The sequence below is a fragment of the Zeugodacus cucurbitae genome, chromosome 2 (assembly GCF_028554725.1).
Source record: "Zeugodacus cucurbitae isolate PBARC_wt_2022May chromosome 2, idZeuCucr1.2, whole genome shotgun sequence".
Taxonomy (NCBI): domain Eukaryota; kingdom Metazoa; phylum Arthropoda; class Insecta; order Diptera; family Tephritidae; genus Zeugodacus; species Zeugodacus cucurbitae.
This window is the reverse complement of record NC_071667.1, coordinates 48,314,617-48,339,171: the sequence shown is the minus strand read 5'-3', so window position 1 is coordinate 48,339,171 and position 24,555 is coordinate 48,314,617. Positions and strand designations below refer to the sequence as shown.

At 31.7% G+C, this 24,555-nt stretch overlaps 1 protein-coding gene across 4 annotated transcripts in view; it reads right to left on the bottom strand.

Moving 5' to 3' along the window:
* LOC105218138 (tachykinin-like peptides receptor 99D) overlaps positions 1-22,284 on the bottom strand; it is a 41,940-nt gene extending 19,656 nt beyond the window's left edge. The window contains exons 1-3 of one of the 4 annotated variants that reach the window (XM_029044001.2): positions 22,236-22,284; positions 21,411-21,565; positions 4,021-4,676 (exon numbers count right to left, since the gene is read on the bottom strand). In XM_029044001.2, coding sequence (XP_028899834.2) covers positions 4,021-4,310 — 290 coding nt within the window. In that variant the 5' untranslated portion in view covers positions 4,311-4,676; positions 21,411-21,565; positions 22,236-22,284. Of the gene's footprint in view, positions 1-3,104; positions 3,589-3,663; positions 3,885-4,020; positions 4,677-21,410 lie in introns of those variants that run through there. The other 3 variants (XM_054226077.1, XM_054226076.1, XM_029044002.2) reach the window with 3 other exon arrangements.
* Positions 22,285-24,555: the final 2,271 nt, after the last annotated feature.

Below are 24,555 nucleotides of genomic sequence, written 5' to 3'. Positions count from 1 at the left end.
CCGCCATTGATTGAATGGTATTTGGCGTGCAAAAGTAGGTGTTACGATATTAAAGGATCTCTCAATTACGCAAAAAATAAATTCTTCATTCTAAGATGATTTATTTGTGCTGCTTAATTTGGAAGAAAAAAAAATGGATTTGATTTTGATATGCCATATTAAAAGGTTTCTAATTAGAAGAAGCAACTTTTTGGGATGCTTTCGAAAATGGGCAAAATCGGACCACTGCCACGCCCGCAAAATGGCGAAAACCGAAAACACATAAAGTGTCATAACTAAGCCATAAGTAAAGTTATAAAAGTAAAATTTGGAATAGAGGATCGCACTAGGAAGGGGCATATTTGGATGTAATTTTTTTGGGAAAGTGGGCGTGGCCCCGCCCCCAAATCGGTTATTTATATATAACTCGCAAACCAATAAAGCTATATAAACCAAACTTTCTGCAGTCAGTTCTCTTACGTACCCCACCACACACCATGAAAATAGTTGAAATCGGATAATAACCACGCTCACCTCCCATACAAAGGTTAGGTTGAAATTTACTAAAAGTGAGTTAGCTCAGTGACGAAAAACGCCAGAAACACTAAATTTCACATAAGAAATGGCAGATAGAAGCTGCACTCAGATTTTTTTACAAAATGGAAAATGGGCGAGGCGTCGCCCACTTATGGGTCAAAAATTATATCTCAGGAACTACTCTACCGATTTCAATGAAACTTGGTTTGTAATAGTTTTCTTACATCCCAATGATATGTTGTGAAAATAGGCCAAATCGCTTCACAACCACGCCAACTTTGAATATACCAGAACTTTGAAGACGATCTGAATCGTTAACTTTACAATATATAAAGGAAGCACTAGTGAAGATATCGGTGCAGAACTTTGCACAAATACTAAGTTTATAGTGTGGCAACCCCATTATAAAAATCGGCGAAATCGGACCATAGGTTTTCCAACTTTCAATGGACTTTATACAATATATATGATGAATATGTGGGTCAAATTGTGTATTATATAATATTAATTAAGTTAAATAAATAAATTGCGAGAGTATAAATTGTTCGGTTACACCCGAACTTAGCCTTTCCTTACTTTTTTATATTAATACTCTCGCAACAAACTTGCAAAAGTTTGTGTCACCTAAAAATAAAGGAGTTAGTCATTATATTTATATAAATGATCAGTATGACGAGTGGAGTTGAAATCCGTCTGTCCGTCTGTTCGTGCAAGCGATAACTTGAGTGAAAAATGAGATATCATGATGAAACTTGGTACACTTATTCCTTAGCACCCTGAGCAGGTTGGTATCGAAAATGAGCGAAATCGGACCATTGTCACGCCGAAATTCAAAAACATATAAAGTGTCATAATTAAGTCATTAATAATGTTATAAAAGTAAAATTTGGTACAAAGGATCGTACTAGGAAGGGTCATATTTGGTTGTAATTTTTTGGCAAAAGAGGCGTGGCCCTGCCCACAATTAAGTTTTTTGCACATATCTCATAAACAACTAAAGCTATATCAACCAAACTCTCTACAATCGTTTGTTTTAGCCACTTTCCATTATGGTTCATGGAAGAAATCGGATTATAACCACGCTCACCTCCCCTACATAGGTTACGTTGAAAACTACTAGAAATGCTTTAATTCACTAAGGAAAAATACTAGAAACCTAGACTAGAAGAAAAGCTTCACCCAAATTGGTATACAAAGTTTGAAATGGGCGTGGCTCCGCCCACTTATGTGTCAAAAATCATATATCCGAAACCATTCGACCAATTCCAATGATTTTTTATAAGAATAGTTCAAATCGGTTCACAACCACGCCTACTTCACATGAACCAGAACATTGAAGTCGATCTAAATTGTTTACTTTACAATATATAAAGCAAGCAACATTTAGTGAGCATATAATCTTGGATAGAATGTAGGTAGATGGCAAAAATAGTTGGAATCGGTTCATGAATTATCCAGCCCCCATGTACTATATATATTGATTTTTGTTTCCTAATGGACTTTATGCCGTGTGTGTGGATCAAATTCTGTGTTATATTAATAATTTTAAATAAATAAATTGCGAGAGTTTATAATGTTCGGTTACTTCCGAACTTAGTCCTTCCTTACTTGTTTTTATTTGCTTATATTTTGCCAATATATGGCTAGTATATAAACAAAAATTATGAGGGATCCCGCGATGATATTCTCATCATAATTTCTTTTTGCTCGATGTGCGTGATACATATATGCCCCATACCCCCATCTTAAATTCGACAGGAAATTACTAAAATTCTGAAAATTAAGGTAAATTTTCGACATTATGGTGGAGGGGGCTGCAGTTTTTTTAACTTAATTGAATGACATTATAATGGAGCAGATGTGAGCCATGAAAACTGCGGCCAGCATCTTTCCGGTAAGTATTTTTGCACCATGCCAAAGCAGTCATAAAACCTAGGGTTCACCAGAGCTGGAGGTATCTAAGTACATCCAGTTGCGTTTGATATTACTTCTTCAAGTTATGTTCATTTGCTTATCAGAATATAAAAGTAATTTAAAGTTCCTACTTTCCAGCTATTAAGGTGTAATAAATATTGTTATAAGATCTCGTAGGACCGGCAGCTGCGAAGGAGTTATGCAAATGTTGCAATTAAGTCTAGCAAGGCGTGTTTAATGTGTCGCTACGGGGCCATGACCAGCCACTTTCACATTAAAACACGTCACATACAAGTCTGAGAATGCGAATACAGCGCACTTTTGTTAATTTTAATGTATATGCATAGTATGTGAGGTGAGCATATACTCGTAAAAAGTATGTAAATGTGTGTGCATTACACTACACATCTTCACGCTTTGTTTCCTGCCGCGCTTTAAACTAGTGCCTCCGTGAATATGTGGAAAATTTTAAACCTTTAATAAAGCACTTTCGTGGTATGTTTAATGTTGTCATACCTTAAACTGATTTGCATTCTAATTTTGCAATTTTAGCATTTTCATTGTTCCATCATTGACAATTCGTTACTTGCATTGAAAATTGAATTGACGACAGAAGTTGTAGGAATGGCAAAATAGGTAATAATAGAATATGTTTTTGAATAATTTTGAATTACCGTCAATTTCCGTTCAAGCTGCAGGCAATTTTTTTTATGCAGTTGTCATTTTTATTCTTCTATTGTGTATCAGTAGTTCTCATGCTCCTCTTGGTTTGATTTACTGTGAAGCATTTTGTATTATTGCTATAGCTTCGAAAAGTTATAATGCAATGCGGAATGGGATTTAGAAAATATGATGGAAAATATATTTTATTTCTCAATATTTAGAATACCGAAGAACAAATAGATTATTGCAGTGTAACACGCGGTGAAAAACCGGAAACATCTGTGTTTTTAATGAAGCATTTTTTCAGCAGGTTAATTCTGCTGGAGAATTATGTCTACACCAGAGTCAGAAAGAACAAAATCTTTTCATCCAACGATCGTGGCTCCAAACTTAAATGCCAGTTTTTCAGCATGATAATATCAACGGTAATATATTCAGGATTTCATACGCCAAACGAAAGCGATGATGCTGACGTTCTTATGCTATATAAATAAACTAAAATAAAAAATAAAACTAGACCAGTTGTGAACAATGCTATGAAATTTAGACCTTAATTGAATGAATGCTTACCATTTCTCCATTGCAAAGCAATAATTCAGTTCAGAGCATTTATTGCCAGAGTAGCAATAAACGGAGGTGGCGGCAAATAAACAAGGAGATCTGCTCTGCGCTTGGAAGGCGAAGTGAAGCTGTCCTTGGCTAAAGGTCCCCCTCGACCAAATAATCAATTTGGCTTTAATTGTTCGAGTATTGTTAATGTGGGTATCTTATAGGTGGGGTGTATCCTATGGCTGTAAGGTTCTATGTATTTATGTATTTTTATGAACTTAATTATAGTATGAATGGTGTACTAACACGTTAGTCTAACAAATAAAATACTAAAAACTAAAATAAACCCAATTCGGCTTTGTTTTATCTTGTACTTACGCCATTGTATCGTTATTTTCACCGTTAGTATTCATACTACAGTTATTTAGTCCATAGAGTAACAGTGATTGATTGCACCAATCAATGGCCGATGCGGTGCCGATAAGTTGGGAATAATTATCTTGCAGGCCCTCCGCTAAACCGCCGAAATCAACACGAGTATTTTCATTGGCAATGACGATGCCCGACCCGACTCCACTACTCTCGAACTCAGCAAAAGCGTCGCCATTGTAGGACTGTTTGCTCCCAACGTCACTCACTGCCGTTGTAGGTATGTGTGAGTCGAGCATTTTAATGCCGTAGAAATTTCTGTGTGTATATATGAATCTCAATTTATTTCTTTAACATTTGGCTTTTTGCCTATTATGTGGGTGAGTGTCTTTTGATGAATTTTGTTTCTAGGTTTTGCTTTGTCGCCTCTACTTTGGACATTATTAACGTAAACACACTTTGCTTTTGTTTAGATTCGTTGCTGTTGTCTTTGCAGCTTTCTGATGAATTTATACCTTGTCATCGGTTATTTTTGCCAGCTTCACCTTTTCATGAAACACATTGGTACTCATAAAGGTGTAAAATTGTAAGCGGCTTTCGGAATTATGTAAATTTTTAGTGCCTTTTGGTCGCTTGTTGATTTTGTAATTTCCCATTGAAATTCGCTGAAAGCATAAAATGAAAAGTTTCTAAAGTTTTTGCATGTGTATTGGATTATGTACATACATATATACATATTTCGTGGTTACAAAGTATTAAAAATAGCAAATCTGTAATTTCTAAGCTTCGATTTTCAATCACTTTTCTAGTATTCATTTGTTCATACATATATCAACCAATTCGTCTACTTGTGTTTATAAAATGGAATGTTTTCTCTGAGTCTCCACCTCTTTCTTGCTTTTCTTATATTCTGTTCAAATAAAACTTCACACTTTCACTTTTATCCGAATAAAAGTGAAAATATGTACTTCCTAAGTTAATGTGATCGATTTATGGGCTCTTTTTAGCCTTTAAAATATTGGTTGCACTAGTTTTGGCGAACTGATCATATTTCATTTCATCTTTGCCTTGCTATTATTTAGGATAATAAAAAGAATAAGAAAACAAAATCAGTTTTTGGGAAGCTTGGATTTGCACCTAGGGGTTTCCAATCAACTACTATTGCCACATTGTCATCTTCATAATGATAGCTCTTTTATACTTCTCTGAATTATTAGTAACGTAAGGTTGTTGTAGAAATTATTATTATTGTTCATTAATACTTAATGCCGATAATCCCTTTAGCTTGTCAGCTGGTGAAAAGCCCGGTACATAGTCGCAGTTTGGGTAAATTAAAGGAGTTGAAAGGCAAAAATTAATTTCTTAATTATATAATAAATTGGCTATGAGAAAAGGCTATATAACGCGAAAAGAAATATGTTAGTTCCATCAGCTGATTGTTATATGATCAATTAGCACAACCCAATTTCTAGCGAGGACCCGTAGAGTTGCATTCCAGTTCCAACTCGATTTGTCTATTAATGTAATAAAATAATATGTATCTTTTGTTTGGTAAATCGAACTTAAATAGTTCTTTAATCGAGCAAAGGCTGATTAAATTTACTCTTGTGCGAAAAGGCTTTAAATTTATTAAGATAATTGACAAATCGCTCATTTACATGAATATTATATTATTATTATTGTATTATATTTTATTATGATATGTGAAACAAGTCGTGGTTTTGCGTATCGGGTTGAAACATTATTTCTTGTCTCGTATTCTCGACTTTTAAAAGCGTTCATAACATACCCAAAAAATGTTATTTTGCTCTTTGTTACTACTCATAACCGAGTCTCTTCATATATCGTCCACTAACACTTCTCTACATCCACATATGTACCAACACAGACCATACATATTTTGTAAACATTTGACCGCAAACATTGTATGCAACAAAATTAGAATTAACTTCCAGGTGGCGGCATAATATACGATTGTAAATAAATGTAATTATGGGGAATACTTAAGTGCGGGTATGTACATGTGCACATTCGTATGCTTACTATATTGTAATAGAAATAAAAATATGAATGTGTAAACAAAAAAGTTTAGCTGTTTTGGCTCAAATCTGTGTGAAGATTTTCTAATACAAATGTTAAATAAACATTCTATAAATAAAATAGCGTCATATGTCGTTAATTTTGTTGGCGGGGAAAAGAATTCACGTGACCATACACATATATTTCAGCAGTGATTTATAGATTGAGAAAATATTGGAGCAAATTTAATTTTAATATATTTCGTTAATGAAAGATAATATGTTATGAATTTATTCTGAGTAATTAATGGTTTTAAGTTACTGTAATGATGAATCAAACACACACGCCTTAGAACGAAACAAAAAATATTAATTTTAAGTCTATCATTTAAATTTCTATATCAGGTTTAGCGGCAATTTAATGCTCATAATTTTTTTAGAAATAAGGTAAACTGATTATTTTTGGCTTAAACATGCGATTAGTTTGACTCGAGAAGATAGTGTGTAGGTCATGGCGTATACGTAATAATATCATATATTCGCTTAGGTGGAGGGCCAGCATGGCTAAATGAGTCTCAGTAGCCCTCAAAATAGAACATATGTTAAACAAGTAAGGAAGGGCTAAGTTCGGGTGTAACCGAACATTTTATACTCTCGCAATTTATTTATTTAACTTTATTAATGTTATATAATACACAATTTGACCCACATAGTCGTCATATATGTGATATATTATGTCCATTGAAAGTTGGAAACCCTAATATTAGGTTAGATGTTCGATATATGGGGCCTTAAAAACTTATGGTCCGATTTCGGCGATTTTTAGAATGGAGCTGCCACATTATTAACATAGTATTTGTGCAAAGTTCTGCATCGATATCTTCACTAGTACTTACTTTATATATTGTAAAGTAAACGATTCAGATCGTCTTCAAAGTTCTGGTATATAGGAAGTAGGCGTGGTTGTGAAGCAATTTGGCCTATTTTCACAACATATCATTGGGATGTAAGGAAACTATTACAAACCAAGTTTCATTGAAATCGGTCGGGTAGTTCCTGAGATATGGTTTTAGACCCATAAGTGGGCGACGCCACGCCCATTTTCCATTTTGTAAAAAAATCTGAGTGCAGCTTTCATTTGTCATTTCTTATGTGAAATTTAGTGTTTCTGACGTTTTTCGTTAGTGAGTTAAATCACTTTTAGTAATTTTCAACCTAACCTTTGTATGGGAGGTGGGCGTGGTTATTATCCGATTTCTTTCATTTTTGGACTGCATTCGGAAGTGGCTAAAAAAAAACGACTGCAGAAAGTTTGGTTTATATAGCTCTATTGGTTTGCGAGATATGTACAAAAAACTTAGTAAGGGGCGGGGCCACGCCCACTTCCCCAAGAAAATTACATCCAAATATGCCCCTTCATAGTGCGATCCTTCATACCAAATTTTATTTCCATAGCTTTATTTATGGCTTAGTTATGGCACTTTATGTGTTTTCGGTTTTCGCCATTTTGTGGGCGTGGCAGTGGTCCGATTTTGCTCATTTTCGAAAGCAACCTTCCTATGGTGCCAAGAAATAAGTGTGCCAAGTTTCATCAAGATATCTTAATTTTTACTCAAGTTACAGCTTGCACAGACGGACGGACGGACGGACAGACAGACATTCGGATTTGAACTCCACTCTTCACCTTGATCACTTTGGTATATATAACCCTATATCCAACTCGTTTAGTTTTGGGTGTTACAAACAACCGTTATGTGAACAAAACTATAATACTCTCTTTAGCAACATTTGTTGCGAGAGTATAAAAACAGAACATCAACATATTACTCTGCAACGCACAACACAAGCACACAAAATACACTCAGATGTACAACACTGAAACACTGATTCGCCACATCCACCATACCAGGTACCAACACACACAATTATAACAACCACGAAAACGCAACGTCATCGAAATAATCGATTTTGGTTCAAATAAGAACCAAATAACCTAGAACCTAGAAATAATTTCATAAGAAAATATAAATTTAAATGGCTAAAAACCTTTTTGGACAAAAAAATATATATATACCAACATAATTAATATTCCTTTGCGAGGGGAGATATACCGTGTTGAGTGCCCCTTCATAAATTGTGCGGAATTTATATAATGTTAATTTCAGCTCAGACTCAGACTTGTTTATGCAATGTTAGAATTATTCAAAAAATATCAGACTCTGGCCGTTACATTTGTATGTTTGCTTTCGAATATATGAAACTTTTCGTTAATGTCTACATTTATAAATATAAGACATAACAAAGTTGATTGGGAAATAATTTCTGCTGACTATTCTAATATAGGAAGAAATTATGATCAATATTAAGAAGGCCGTATTATTTCATAATTATGTATAACATTTATTTCGAATGCACTTTATTATTCTTGCAAAGCTGATTATAAATAGGTTAAGGTATATAGAACAGAAAAGAAATCAGAATATTTTATTGAAGGAGAAAATCTAGGATTCTGAAAATTCTATAGGAAATCCTGTATATAACGTTAAATAGAGAGGAACACAGCGGTAGCTATGTACATACATATATTGAATATCAAATTTGAAAGTTTTGTGTTTTATTCACAAATCAAGAGAAATTACAGTACATTTTATATTTGAGGCTTTTGTCAAGGATATGTACAACGAAAAAATGTAATATTTATAATAAAGAAATAAGTTAAATAAGAATATGTAATATATAATATATAAATATATACAGTATACTCTCGAAAAGTAAATCGATTGGTATTTTGGGTAATTTACTTTTTCGAATAATTTACTTTTCCAAATATATACATAAATTATCTGTTTTTATAATATTAAATGCATTTTTAAACTTAAAAAATTCATTCATTTATTTGCTTCAATAAAACATATGGATTTACTTGAAAAACATATTTACATTTACATACATACATATGTATTTACTATGAAGAGAAAAAATCTTGAATATTCTTTTGTTTTTTTTCTTTTGCAATATATTTTCTGACCATTTTTGTACGACAATTCAAAAAGTCTGACACCTGATTTGCACCGTTTTCATTTTTAAACCAGTGGATCAAGTAGGAGAGTTTATTTACTAAAAAAACGCGATAAACAAGAGAGTAAGTGTTTTTGCAACATCGTAAAAAACGCTGCTTGCTTCGTTTCGAATTTTTTATCACACTCTCTGAAAAGTAAATTAAAAAATTTACTTTTTCGAGGTGCATGTGTAATCTTAAAGGTGATTAATTTTTCCGCGATTATTTACTTTCTGAGAATTTAATTTTCGATATTATACTGTATATCGCACATTTACTTGAATAGTGTCACAACTCAAAAAAGTCGATTTTTCAGGAGAGCGATTTAAAGTTTTCAATTCTCTCTTATTTAGCAAATATAGAAAAATGGCATCCGCGATTATTTACTTTCTGAGAATTTACTTTTCGAGATTATACTGTATATCGCACATTTACTTGAATAGTGTCACAACTCAAAAAAGTCGATTTTTCAGGAGAGCGATTTAAAGTTTTCAATTCTCTCTTATTTAGCAAATATAGAAAAATGGCATCAGTTTATTGACAAATCTAGTAGCCTGTAATACATTAAATACAATGTTGAGCCTAACTAGACCAAATATAGTGTATCAATGCTTTTTCTTGAGCATAAATGTAACCCACTTTGAATTAAGTCGTTATTTGTGAAAAATATAAATCAATTTCGCCGTCATAAGTCAAATGTGTCGTTTTTGCCGTAAAAAAGCAATATGAAAAAATTAATTAATTTCTCACCATTATCGTTGTAATACAAAATGAGTCGTTCTTTCCGAAAAGAAACCAAATGCACCTTTTCACAATATGTGTTGTAACACAAAATATGTCGTTATTTCGTAAAAAAATGTGTAACTAATTCTGGCACAACTGAGATGTGTCGATGTTGTGGTTAAAAAATAATCCAACATAAGAAGTTGAATAACGTCACATTCTTATTTCACGGTTTATTTTTCTACGCATCGGAATGAAATTTAAAAAAAAAAGTCGTGTTTTTTGAGTTATGACACTATTCAAGTAAATGAGCGATATGTATATATATATAAACATATTATACGAGCAAAATACATGAAAGAGGTAAAAAATATTTTCCTTCAAAATTTGATTTCAAAAATTGGAAAATATTAATGTCATGTGTCAATGAACACTATGTTTTATGAAAGTACAAACACAAGCAAAATATTGAATGACTCTTTTACTTATTTGAAAATAAGTGCCAATCATGATTCAATTATAAAAGGTTTGGTAAGTAGTGACAGCTTAGATTTGACACTGCGTTACAAAAGGTTGTATTTTTATTATTATTAACCCAAACGATTACCCTCCTCCCGCCCAACCGACGCGTGGGGCGCAGTCCGCATACGAGCGGAATTTGCCGAGTCTAGAAAGGCAAGAGATTTTTAAGCGTCCGGTTCTCAAACTGCTCAGCTACAGAAAGAAACATTTCAACAGCTGAGATTTAAAAATATATAAAAACAAAAAGTTAAAAATTTCTGAATATTATTTATTAAGAGAAGACAAAATAGTTTTTTTGATGCTAAATATTGAGTCAGATGGATCAAATGTGCTGAAATGCGAATTAAAATCATGACATATTCGGCAGAATGGTTCATTTAACTCAAAATTTGTTCTAGAAGATTTTAAAAATAATGGTCTAAACTGCCTGGATGAACGCAATGGGACATTAAACTTAATATCAGACAAAAGGAATGAACTACAAACTAAACCATTCAGAAGTTTTACTAGAAAAATTATACCTAGCATTTCTCTGCGACTAGTGAGTGTGGGAAGATTTATAAGTTTTAAACGACTAGTATACGGGGGAAGATTCAATCTTGAATCCCAATGTAAGTGGCCTAAAGCAAAAAGTAAAAATTGTTTTTGAACGGACTCAAGCTTATCAGAATGGGATTGATAGCTAGGATTCCATACTACAGAACCATACTCCAATATAGGCCTTACCAATGTTGTAAAAAGAATTTTAGTAATATACGGATCACTAAATTCTTTAGACCAACGTTTAACAAAGCTAAGAGCACCTTTAGTTTTTAAGACAATTGAATTTACATGAGAATTAAAATTTAGTTTAGGGTCCATATTAACACCTAAATCAACAAAGCTAAAAACTTGCTCTAAACTGAAGTTATTTATTACATAGGGTGAAAGATCAACAGTTCTACGGGAAAAGCACATCGTTTTACATTTTTTAAGATTCAGTGGCATATCATTTTTGTGACACCAAGTAACTAAATTATTTAAATCCGATTGCAACTCAGTCCTTTCGTTATGAGAAGTATATGATTTAAAAAGTTTTACATCATCCGCATATAATAAAATTTCTGAAAACTTAATTACTGAAGGTATATCATTGATGAACAACAAGAACAGAATCGGGCCGAGATGGCTACCCTGTGGAACCCCTGAAGTGACACTAATTGAATCGGATAATGTATTATTAAATAAAACTTGTTGTTTTCTGTTAGTAAGATATGAGGATACCCATTCAAGAAGTCTTGGTTGAAAACCAAGAAGATTCAGTTTTTGCAAAAGAATTGAGTGGTTTACTCTATCGAATGCTTTACTAAAGTCTGTATATATAACATCAGTATTCTTATTATCCCTAAAACCCATTGACACATGGTTTACAAATTCAAGCAAGTTTGTTACTGTAGATTTCCCTTTACAAAATCCATGCTGAGAGAATGAAATTAAAGGAGAGATTAAGAAAGTTATTTGGTCAGTGACAATAGCTTCAAAAAGTTTGGGTATAGCTGACATTTTGCGAAGGAAAGAAAGACGGGAAAAAAATATTCGCTTTTTTGGTGAACGTAGTTAAAAATATATTTTAAGTAGTGTAAAATATACTACTATTCTAGATCCAAAATTAATAAGTGGCATGAAAATATGTCCGATTTTCTACTAATAATGGTTTGAATTTTTATTTTTTGTATAGGTAAGTCACGTCCAATCCAGAGAGTTAATATCTATTTAATATTAAGTTATAGATAATATAAAATTTAAAATTGTTCTCCATGAAACAAACATTTAATTTTATTTTCGGAAATTAGTATTAGAACTTCATAATAAATCACCAGACACCTACGAACAGATTAGTCTGGCAGAAGTTGACCTACACATTATGATTTCGCTTCAATTGAAGCGCTAGGAAGATTCTTTCATCGAGAGGGTTACAAAAAGTGCCAGAGTTGAGGATATAGTCCCAATTGCCTTCTGTGAAATAAACAATTGTGAAAACAAAGAAGCGCGATTGGAATGTTAATAGTTAAATAGCAAACATTAAGGTTGACTTGGGCCTATTTAACTATATTAGTTATCTCCTACAAACACTATTTTCAAACACGTTCTTGCTATAATATGCCTTTTTTACTTTCTTATAATTGCATTCATCAGTTTTCTGCCTATTTGAAATTTACTCGCTGTCACATTGGTCTTTGTCACAGTCCATCCTGTACCATCGACTTTAATTTCTTTGGACTATAGATTAGTTTTTCTGCAATCGTGCAATCGTACATGTTTTAAATTCATTAAGTCAAATAAATAGATGAGTGTCTCGATATATCTCATTTTATCAAACAATTTTTCCGTTTGCGCAATGTAAAAATCAAATGTCAATAAAAAAAATTCGAAAACAACAGATAAAAATGAAACAGTATTGCCTACCCCTTGTATTGGTAAATATCTGCTACTAAATAAAAGATTTTGAACAATTTTTTGAAGATATTTCGAAAAAAAAACATTATTGTTTTGCTAACGCTGAAGGGTTGTCAAAAAAGAGTGAGAAAGCTGCTTACTTATCAAACCTTTTATAATTGAATCATGAGTGCCAATCATCACATTTGTACACCTACCACCAGGGACTTATTTGTTTTCTACTCGTAATAGTTGCGCTTTATTATTTTGTTATTTAGAAATAATAAAGCGTAATAGGGAATGAACATTACAAGATTGTGTTTAGGACATTAGTTAATCAGTAAATTATTTAACTATGTATACTCGGTTATTGCAAACAATTAGCGAATAGTTTCCTGCTGTGTTTTATGCCTTTCAAACTATACTTATGTGGATATGTAAAAATCGAAATCGAATAACTCGTGGTAAGCGAGATATCCGAAAAACAAACGACCTCTATCGTTGCTTTGCCGCTCAAAATGCTCAGAATGGTAATGGGTAACGTTACATTGGTAGCTCAATTTAAAAATTTATAATTAGGGAAATTAATAAAACAAATGAAAGATAAAAACGTGGGTGAAATTTTAATATGATTTTTAATGTTTATATACCGACTTAAAAGATCCATATATTATATCATGAATATTTCGGAAAAAATAGTTAATATTTATTATCCCCTTCATAAGGGAAATGAAATTACTTCCAGCTTTCTAACTATCCAGCGAAGCTGGATAATTAAATCTACCACAAACTAGGCCTAGTTAGACAAAAATGTATAAAGACCATCCTCCACAGGTTTAGGCGTATGGCATTAGCTAAGGTTTCCATGTACACCAATTGTCATACACTAGTTAGTTATTTTTTGCCTTCCGGTGTATTGTTTACTTCACGGCGCGCTTATTTGGCCATTTTATGTTGGTCCCATTTTATGTTGGTCCCATAAATGAGTTTGTGCGTGGAAATTCCTTTCGACACTTTTTACACGCTCACCATGCAGACAGCTTGTTCCTCTTTTGTACATTTCCATTGCAATTTGCAACATTGCATAAATTCCCTTTTTTTGATTTTTGAAAGTTCTGTTGTGTGTTGTGTTGCCTGTTATGTGTTGCATACGCGTGCATAAACTTAACACATAAGAGAAAAACAGCCAGTTGAAGTTGAAGAAACAAAAATCCCTATTGCCGTAAGCTAAGTTGAGACACTTTTATTAAGCGACACCACATCCCCTATTACTACCCCATTGGAAAAGACTCAGGATTAACATTTTATTATCATTTTGCGCTTAATATGATGGCATACCATATCTGGAGCTATGTGGGACTCTTCCAAGCATCTACTGTTGGTATGTTATTTTTACAAATAACTCGGGAGTATCCATTTTTTCCTCGATAAGTGCTTATCATTTATGATTGCTATAATAATTGGCTGCTGTTCAATAGAATTTTGTCGCGTCATTGTTTAGATATGAGCTTCAAGTTCAAGTTGACAACTCTTTAATTTTCCATGCACTATGCCGTCCACATCCAACTTATCTCACTCTCCACTACACTCCCCACTCTGGTTCAATTCTCTCATCGATTGATATTGGTAAACATTTGTTTTGTTCATTAGCCACTGATTGCTTTCAGAAGTCTTGAGCGACTGCATTGTTTACGCTTTTTACTTAGCAGTGCCAGTCATAGAGAATGTGGGATTCGAGAGCTCATGAGCGGAAATACATACATATATATGCTCATTTCAAACATATTTTCCTTTGTGTATAAATATGTAAGTATGACCATGAAATAATATTTGTTTTCACATTCATTGCATTCTATTGAATACCCGAGGCACTTGCACATTAATGGATTTTAGCTTTGTAATGCTAGCCTGACATAATTACAATTATTTTATACTTATGTACCACCTTTTTGGTAAAGACGTGTAGATTTTAAACTGAGAAGGTTCTTAAAATTGTCGGAGTTCCTTCCGAGAAAACCAAGAATGCCAAACGGAAAAAGACATTGAAGGCAAATTATTAGCGATACTTTGCTCTCATGTTTCAGCTGATTTTTCTTTTACTAATTTGTAGGTGCTTCGAGATAAGGATATCTAATACGACATATAGCTCGACTGGGTTAAGTTTAAATTGAGACAACTTAACTTTCATTTAAGTGCTGTTAATTGTTATCCAGTATTTTTCTTCAACCACCGGAGAATTCTTTATCACATCTGCTGTAATGTGTTGTTGATTTTGTTGTTGTTGACAAGGATGTAAACAGTAATAGACAAGAAAGTTGTAAGACGATGACAACTCAATTTAAACTTTTTGACTAATAATAAGTCGTTAAATTGTAACCGACTTAGCTCCACAAGTTGTAAACCTTAATATAAGTAGTCAACTAATATTACAAAAGTATAACCTACAACGCAACATTTATCGTTTAGTCTCCATTTGCCAAAAATTGATTACATTTTGTTCTCAAAAAAATATCATATGATAATTTGTGTATGTATGGATGACAGGATTAAAGTCGGTATAAGGTTCATATTGCGAAATTTTACAGCGAGCGTTAATACTGTTTATTGATGACTCATTGCGATCATGCTCTTTTGCGGTGTCCGAAGTATGAGTGTCTGATTGTCCACAAGGCATTAAGCATACTCATATGCGATGGAGCAAATATCATTAAGTGCAATAAGGACTGCTGTCAATTATTATTGTGTAACTCACCCTTGACAAAACCAATCCACTAGAAGGTAGTCACAAACTGAGTGGCATTGAAAATGAAATATTTAAGTAGTGTCATCTCTATGTGATCAAAGTGGTTTAGAAGAAATTGGTGTGGATAAAGTGACACATCATTTTACACAAGCAAATATAATGACGGATATGTTTAAGTCATCGCAGTATAGTAGTTAGAAATCGGAAATTATAGGAAGAATTGTCGTTAACATAAAATATAAATATTTTTAAAGTAACAGGAATTATCGCTGTTGTGTTCAAAAACTTTCCTACCAGTTTTAAGGTCAACAGCCCAATGCATTAGGGGGCACATATACAAAACGTTGATGGATATCATGGTAAGCTGACAAACCAAGCATACTCGTGTGTACTTTAATGTCGTAATTATTAGCATTATATGTAATAGCACCGATGGTGGCAGCTAACCTTTTATTAATATGGCAATTAACTTCATTTGCAAGCTCACTTGGATGTCACTCAATGACAATAATGTCTGTATAACATCCGCTATTACGTCATGTAATCCACTATGCGAATACGTTAACAACATAAAGAACAATAATTCAATTTTACTCTAGAAAAATATCAATTTCTCTTAGTTACTAAGGAATATAGAACTGATTGAGATTAATGCATTTTATGGCGCTCTTAGGGTCTTTTCTGTTAAATATAGCATTAAATTTTGTTTAGTATTCCTTATAAAACTTAAATTGATTTGAGTTTAAAAATTATATACTAGAAGGACGGAGAACCCCATCGGTGATTGTAATTTGAAAATATTAAATAATATTTCCGAAATTCTCTTTCAAATCACCATAAATGGCAAAGAACACTGGCACAAAACACTTTTATGTGGTTATCAAACCAATTCTATGCACTTCAGACGTCTGTGAATTACTTCAATAAAATACTCATACTTATTCATATGAACGTACATAATACGAGGTATATAAGCATTACACAAGTGAATGTCGACATGTCTTTAGTAGAGAAGTGAAACATGTAATCAAGCTCAATTGAGTATTGTAGACCATTGTTCCATAATTTATTTCGTTTATATTTGCATACTGAAGTATTTAAGCACGACGCAATATCGTCCGTTTGGTGTTTTTGAAATGTAACAATTCATAGTTTCGAGCTAAAAATTCCGAAATTACATACACAAAATTTGTGTTGATATATTAAATCAATTCGAAACAAAAAATTCTATAAAAAAAAGAAAGCTTCAATGTTAACCCCTGTCAAATTAAAGAGACCTCAAAAAATCCGCCGAACGTGTGCGCAAATAGATTAACTGGAATTCATGAAGCATAAAAAGAAGCAACTAAAAAACGAAAAATACAAAAAAGAAATTTACTCTTCACTCACACATATAAACCACGCAAATGTTACGGGTGTCACTCAGCGATGTCATATAAATATATAAGCGAGTCATTTTGACCCGTGATTAAAATGGAAGAAAATAGAAATGAGAAGACGTTGACTGCGCGGACTCAGCAAAAGCTTGCTAAAAAGCAATCACGAAAATGGCTAACCACGGTGGTATGGTTTGTGGTAGTGGGCAAGCAATCTGTAAACATAAATCGCTGGCAATAAACTTTGAGCAATTACATATCGTGTGATTTGTTGGAAGTGGACATCTACAACCAGAAGCAAATGTCATTAGAGTAAAAAAATGTTTTATTTACGACAGGAAATTAATTGACGTGAGAATGCTGCTGTAAATAATAATAAATTCTTCAAAACATGTTTTCATTCAGTTGCTAGAGTTGCTTTGGGAATGATATTGTGACAAATAAAAAAGATTAGATTTAACTCGTTTGAAATATCTCACATTGTGCAGAGATAAATAAATGTGTCAAAGTTTTTACAATGATTATTACAGCCCCAAATAGAGTGCTATTCACTATTGATACTCGATGATTCGTTAAATGAAAATTATTAACTTTGTTCAATATCATTTATAATAGATAATAATAAAATAGAATAAAACAATAGATACAATAAAATTGTATGAAAAACCAAAAAAAAAATTTGATTTTCCGCTTATATAGTTTAATTACAAAAGATGACAACATTGCTAAAAATCATACTAATTTCTCATATCTCTATGATGGTATTTAAATGACAAAATGTGAATGTGAAATGTGTTTATTCATCCTAAAATATTACCCAGCTTTTAGTGATAAGCCACTTCAGACATATCTTATCTAAACAGCTGTTCTTCAAATCTGAAGACGTATAAATCCCATGGTGTTAACGAAACACGACTATTAAATAATATATAAAATATAACAAATAAATGAAGCTGTTTTCGTGGTGACGTAAATCACAGAATACTTTGGATACAATTAATGTGTGGTATCTATATCCCCATTTACTGTTGATCTGCTTACTATGGAAATACATATATTGGGTTATGAAGTAAATATGTTTTAGTTAGATATTATAAATGTATGAAATATTATTTGGAGTATATTCTTGAAAAACTTCACACTTACTTAGTTTAATTTTAAAGAATATTAAATACATACTTGATGCCCTAAATGTCACCGCCAAATCAAAATATTAAAATATCTCTTTTGATGCGGATAAGCGCATGGATAATATGCAATAAATGCACGAAAAGAAAAAATAAGTTGGTCATTGTTTGAGTTATCAATGTGATATGAAGTGAATTTATGAATTTCTTATTGCCATACAAAAGAACAGTCAACAAATAAACAGCACAAACAACCAAATACATTAACAGACATTCAAGTATTCTTGATAATACTAGTAAGTAGCTGGCTTCCGGTCAAGAGAATAAAGCTCCCACAGAGGTTGATAATTATACACACTAAGACATGCCGAGTTAGTATGCAAACTGCTTGAGATAAGTGGGTAGAAAAATGAAGAACTCAAAATGTATGTAATATTTTCATATATGTAAAATAAAATGTACTAAAGCATTATAATGCTCAGTCTCATCAAACAGATAATCTTTACTTTTAGAAATGAAATTATAATGAATTTAAAAATCGAATATTTTATTACAATTTTCGAAATAATTGCGAAAAATAGTTTCGAAATTTGTTTTATTTATTTTCGGAGCTTGACCCTAATGTACCCAGCAGGGATTACAGTCCACACAAACGCACATATATTTGATACTTATTTACAAAATAAATTTGAAGACGTTTGTGCAAATGTAAACTTTTAGAAAATCTTCTCAAATAATGTAACACAAATATTTCGTTTATTTGGAAAGCGTGCAGCCGTTATGAGTTTGCAAAGTTTTCATTTAAATATTTTCCAAAATCACTAAGATTATCAGCTTTTCAGATTTCCTGTTTATTATGAATTGTTTTTTAATTGAGCTGTTGGAAATAAACACTTCCATTTTCATAAATCTTTGATTATTTATTTTTGTAGTTTTCTTTAAGAATGTTGCTATAATAGCAAAAACGTCTGGCGAAAGTTGTTGTTGGCAATTATTGTGGTTTTACACTTTTTTTTATTCTTAGGCAATATGAAAAATAATGCTCATGGATGTAGACTTTTAGTTAGATACAATGCTTTAAGTCAAGCAGCTTGTGAGGTATGGATGAAAAAAAAATCGGAGGGATACAATCTGTATTCACTTGAATATATTTGTAATACTTCGATCTTTTCATTCAGTGCACAATGGTTGGCGCTAATACGGTATAATGTTTGCCATGAATAGGGGTAGCGTCCCTTTTTCAGGGCAAACGCTGTTTTCTAAATGAGCGAATTTCTACTTCTGAACATACACACATATCTGTGTAGCCACATTCAAGTCTCGGGCGATATCAAAAATAGGTGTTAATATCGAATAATAGGCGTATTAACCCTTTCGACGCCGACGTTGCCTGTGAGCAATTTCACCAGTTTGATGATTTAAAGCAAAAGCTGTGTTCAATGTTTTAAGTTGATGTAAGTGACTACTTATAGGTTAATATATTAAGAATGAAAATCAAAACATTTAACAACATTCTTTAGCGTTATTCTTATAGTTTTTTTTTAACATAATGCATTAACGCCGTTGATAATTTGTCAACGGAAATTTGCAAAGGTTTGTTAGAATCGATACAATTATTATAATAATTTAATTTAATGAAAAAAATGAGTATACATTTTTGTTCGAAATTTATTATAGCATTTTTTCATGAATTCAAAATCTCCGCTTTATGACTTTTGTATACTATCTTGCCCCAATGTTACTCACAAGCAACCTTCTGTAGCGCCCATAATAAAAGGCGTGGCAACGCTAAATTTTGTTTGTAATTTCTTTTTGGCATTCTTTTATGGACCCAATGGAGAAAAAAAATTTAAACCCACAGGAAAAAAGTCGGGGACGATATGTTATAAATCGCCTTTAATTTCAAGAAACTTATTTTTTTATATTTATTCACTTAATTATTTTTAAAAATTTTTTCAATAAGATTAATAAGTAAGTCTTTATTTAAATATTCGGTGTATAATATTAGGTTGTTCAAAGATTTTGAAGATTTTGAAAACATTTTGTTTTTTTCATTTACCACATTCGATTTGCTCAGTTTATTTGGAATTTTAAAGCTTAGGTACAAACACATATTTTGCCATTTTGTAGATTTTAATAACAATGTTTGATTTGAAATTTACTTAGCTCTGTCAAAATTACTTATTTTAGACTCATTATCGGATCTCATTCGAAATAAGAAAATAAATGCGTCACACATTTTTTAATGTCTTAATATTTTGCACAATAGAATTTAATGTATGTTTATCCAAATTTCACACCACAAATGATGAGTAATCATTACTTCCTCTTTTTGGTTTCATTTTTCTTTTTTTAATTGCTCCATTTTCTTAAATTCCACGTTGAAAGACACAGCTTACGTTATACCTTTTGTTATGTTATATAGGCATTCTTTTCACCAATCCTATAGATCATATACCACTCAGCTCCAATCATTTTACAATTAGGTACAAGTAGAATTTCCTGATAAATAATTATTTGTCCACACAATTTATAAATTTAAAATATTTCTTAATCAAAAACAATTCGCTGAATTTAGTATTTGTAATTATTGTACAACTTAGCAAATAAATATTTAAATTTAAAAAATCAAATTTTTTAATTCACAATCTTTAATGTAGTAAAGAATTCTCTAAAGGTTGACTTGATTGGTTTGCTTCGACTTTTGCTGCTAAATGTCAGCTGTGTTTTAGAAAACCTTTAACGTTACTGATTTATATATGTACGAGTATTTGGAACTCACTTGTCAAATTTCGATTTCACCGACAATTTAAATACAAAAAAAAAAAACAATATTCTTGACACATATAAACTGTTTTATATAAAATTTGCACTTTAATAATTAGGACATTTATTTTAAATAAATTTAAATATTTATTTTATTTAAGAATTTATAAATTTTTATTTCAAAACTTTTTACTATATCAGCTTTTCACTTATTGTTTCGAATTCACTCACTTTCAAATTACCGTTACACAAATACGAGCCTGTGTGAAAAACAACAAACACTTCAAAAGGCAAAACTTTTACAAGGGGAAATTGATGTGGTGATAAAAAGCATTCTGCAGACATTATGCAAATGGTATAAGAAAGGGGTACAAGAATCAGATTTGTTCACTTTATTACACTGACTAATTGCAGATTGTTACTTTACGTCAATAAAAAGCTGAACTTTTCTCATTCATTGTTGTTGTGCATAAATTATGAATTCACTAACAGTAAATAAAAACGCCTTTCGCATGCAAGCTAATTAACACCTCGAAGAGCGCGGCGAATTTCTTAAGACCGTTCCTTCGTTTATAAAAAAAATATTTTTTATTGCAGAAAATAATACAACAACACTGTATAACATTTATATAGCAAGTAACAGTAACCTACCGAAACTGCAGAATATTTTCCTTAATCCAGTAAAGCTGTTGACAGCAACACTTCACAGCACTTAACCTTGGCAATCGTACGATGACATGAAGAAGCAACTTTTCACTTTTCTAAAAATGTATTTGTATATTTATTTCATTATTTTGGTCCTCTCACTGTAATGAACGAAATGTAGTTTTATTTTTAATAAATTTAGGGATTTGAGTTTTTTTAGAACTGTTCACAGGTGAACTGTTTAGTGGGTTGCACGCCAATTTTTCAATAATTGTTTTTTATTGTTTAAAATTATTTGATTTTTTATTTTGTTTGCTCTTTAAATATTTAAACATTATTTTTTTAAATGTTACATTTTTCTTCACATTTATTTATTTATTCCTCAAATTATTATTTTTGTTTAAAATTTCTTTAATTTGTTTGTGTTTTTCCATGCTAGATATTCATTAAAATGTAAACACCAAGTGCTTATAAACAACAATTCACTTCTTCAACATTGCTAATTTCATTTCCCAACGTAGATAAACAAATTTATTTTCCACTAAAAATACAAACACTTATTTTTCTCACATTAAGCACAGTTAAATTATTTTAACTTTTTTAAATCATTGCTGTTTAACGGTGATTTTGTTACACTTTATAGCTCTTGTATATGTAATTTTTTATATTCATCAGGTGTGAAAAAAATATTTTTTTTTTAATTTTCAACACAAGAGTTGAATATTAATTTTTTACTGAACACAAACTCTTGCTTTGCCTTAATATAATGCTTCAATATACAGCATTTGAGAATTCCTTTAACTAACGGAAGGGTTTTCCACCGACTACTACCTTCTTCACAACCGCAGCGCTAAAGGTATCCCGACGTACTGAATCGTCGCCATCGAAGCGCCTCTGACTTTGGCACACCATGGCGAATGTGGAAATATTGCTTCTGCCGACGTAGGAGTCAACGCACTGATTCTACTACTAAGTAGTGGAAAAAGGCACTTCTGTAAAAGTAGCAAAATTCATGAAAATGTGTTGGTGTTAGTGATAGAAATTGAAAGTGATTTGCTGTGTTGTGAGTACGTTTTATTGCTCTCCTCTTGAGATATTTAATTAATACAAGAATTATTTCTTGAGCGTTCTCTCACTGCACAGAGCTGAAACATATTGAGCATTCTTAATACTCAAACATATTAACTATTTGATACCTATTTGTACCATAGTCGACGTAATTTTTCATGGTAAAGAATGACCTGATACTGTCTTGAAATTCTTATAATAATTTATTATTATTATTATGATTGGGAATTAACTAATTTACGCAACAGTTTTTGCAGAAATGTGCATATGACCGACTATAACGGGCAATTTAATGCGATAAGCTTTAAAACATAAAAATGTTCTTTCGATTAAATGACTGGTTTGGAAATGAGATTCTGCAGTAAACTCTTGTTTCTTACTTGGATAATTGTCTTCCTATTGAAGCGACGTACTACTACATGTTTGGTAAGTTCAGTTCTGGCAACTTAATTTGATTTGCCTTTCGTTTTAATTTAAATAGTTGTCCATTCCTTTTAATTATTTAATAAAATCTTTGTTTCTAGTAATTGTTTCTTCTTTGAAGGTGGTTCAATAGTATTAAATTTTAAATAACACAAATTGTAAGTTACTTCGAGTATATTTTAGTTACTATAGGTCTCTTTAACTTTATATTAAATAAGTCTACAAATTGTACTCAATACAAACGTTGCTTTCTATCGGGATTCTCTTTCAGTGGCACTCTCTTTATCATTATTTTTACTTGTTCTCATTAGAATTTTTGAGCGAAAGCAACCACTGTTTGTGAGTAGATGTGGAAGTCATATAAAATCTCACTCAGTGTGGCTACTCTGAATATAACACTCAATTTTAGCATCCATTGCTTTAAATAGTTCTCTTAACTCTGTACTTTCTCTTTGCACTCTAGAGCAATATTACAAGTATACTCCTTGTCTACTTAATGCCCACCGTTTCATAAATAAAAACTCTGCAACAGCTGGTTTTATGTAGTTTCTTAATGATAATCCTCATTACATCCCATAAGTACCATATATGGAATATTCTCGAATTGCCTATATATGACGGAGTACTTTCGGCGGTATAAGGATTTTACATATGCATATTATGTATTTAATTCAGCAACAAATCACAGCAAAGGTGTATAAATTTTCATTCTTCTTTATTTCTATACCACTTTGAGTGAGGCAGGTAAATATAATGTCACCAGAAAACGAAACGTAACAGTGAGCAATTTATATTTTTTTAATTTTTCATAGAATAATGTAATCTTTCTTGTTTAAGGTAATAGTATTAATAAATATTAACCACAAATGACAAATTATATTTATAATTATATCAAAGTACTTAATTTTTTATACCGATAACACTGTTTATTATTAAACACAAAATTATCACTTTCACTTTTTTTGTTTGTGGTCTTGTATCAATTACATAGTATCAATTTAAAATCCCACAAGTCTGCATATTTTAGATTCATTATCTCGTCAGATAAAAATCCAAGTCCTTAAGGTAATGAGTTATGGCGTGAGTTGGGAACTCTAAATTCATATGCACGGACTTCCACAACGTAACTTGATTTGATTAACACTCTGGGGAAGACTTCTCAGTTAGCGCCCTTCTTTGATGGCTGTAATATTGGTGCTCTTCGTGAGATTAAACTGTCTTATTTAGGTAAGATCTCAAACAGTACGGCACAACGACAATCACTTTTTAATTAACCATTTCAATAATTTTAAATAAATCGTAACTCAGTATGAGCACGAGACTGACTCTTAAATCTAAGCTGTATGGTTGTTTGGAACGGATATTAATATTTAAATAATATATATACACACAAGCATATTTTAGGTATTTGATACGGCTTATTAAAAATACTAATATTTTACAAGTAACAACAAATAAAGCCAACCAACAAAGAAGTTGTAAATCTAGAAGCAAATTTACCAAAGAAACTGGTGCCTTTTCCTAAAATATGATTAGGTGCCGTAAGCAAATTTATGCGCGCACATGTTTTGGGTATCAAATAGTATCAAAGTAACTTGTGTGTCGACATATAAAAAAAGGTTAGAAAGTGTAATAAAATCTGTTACTCTTTGCATTTTTT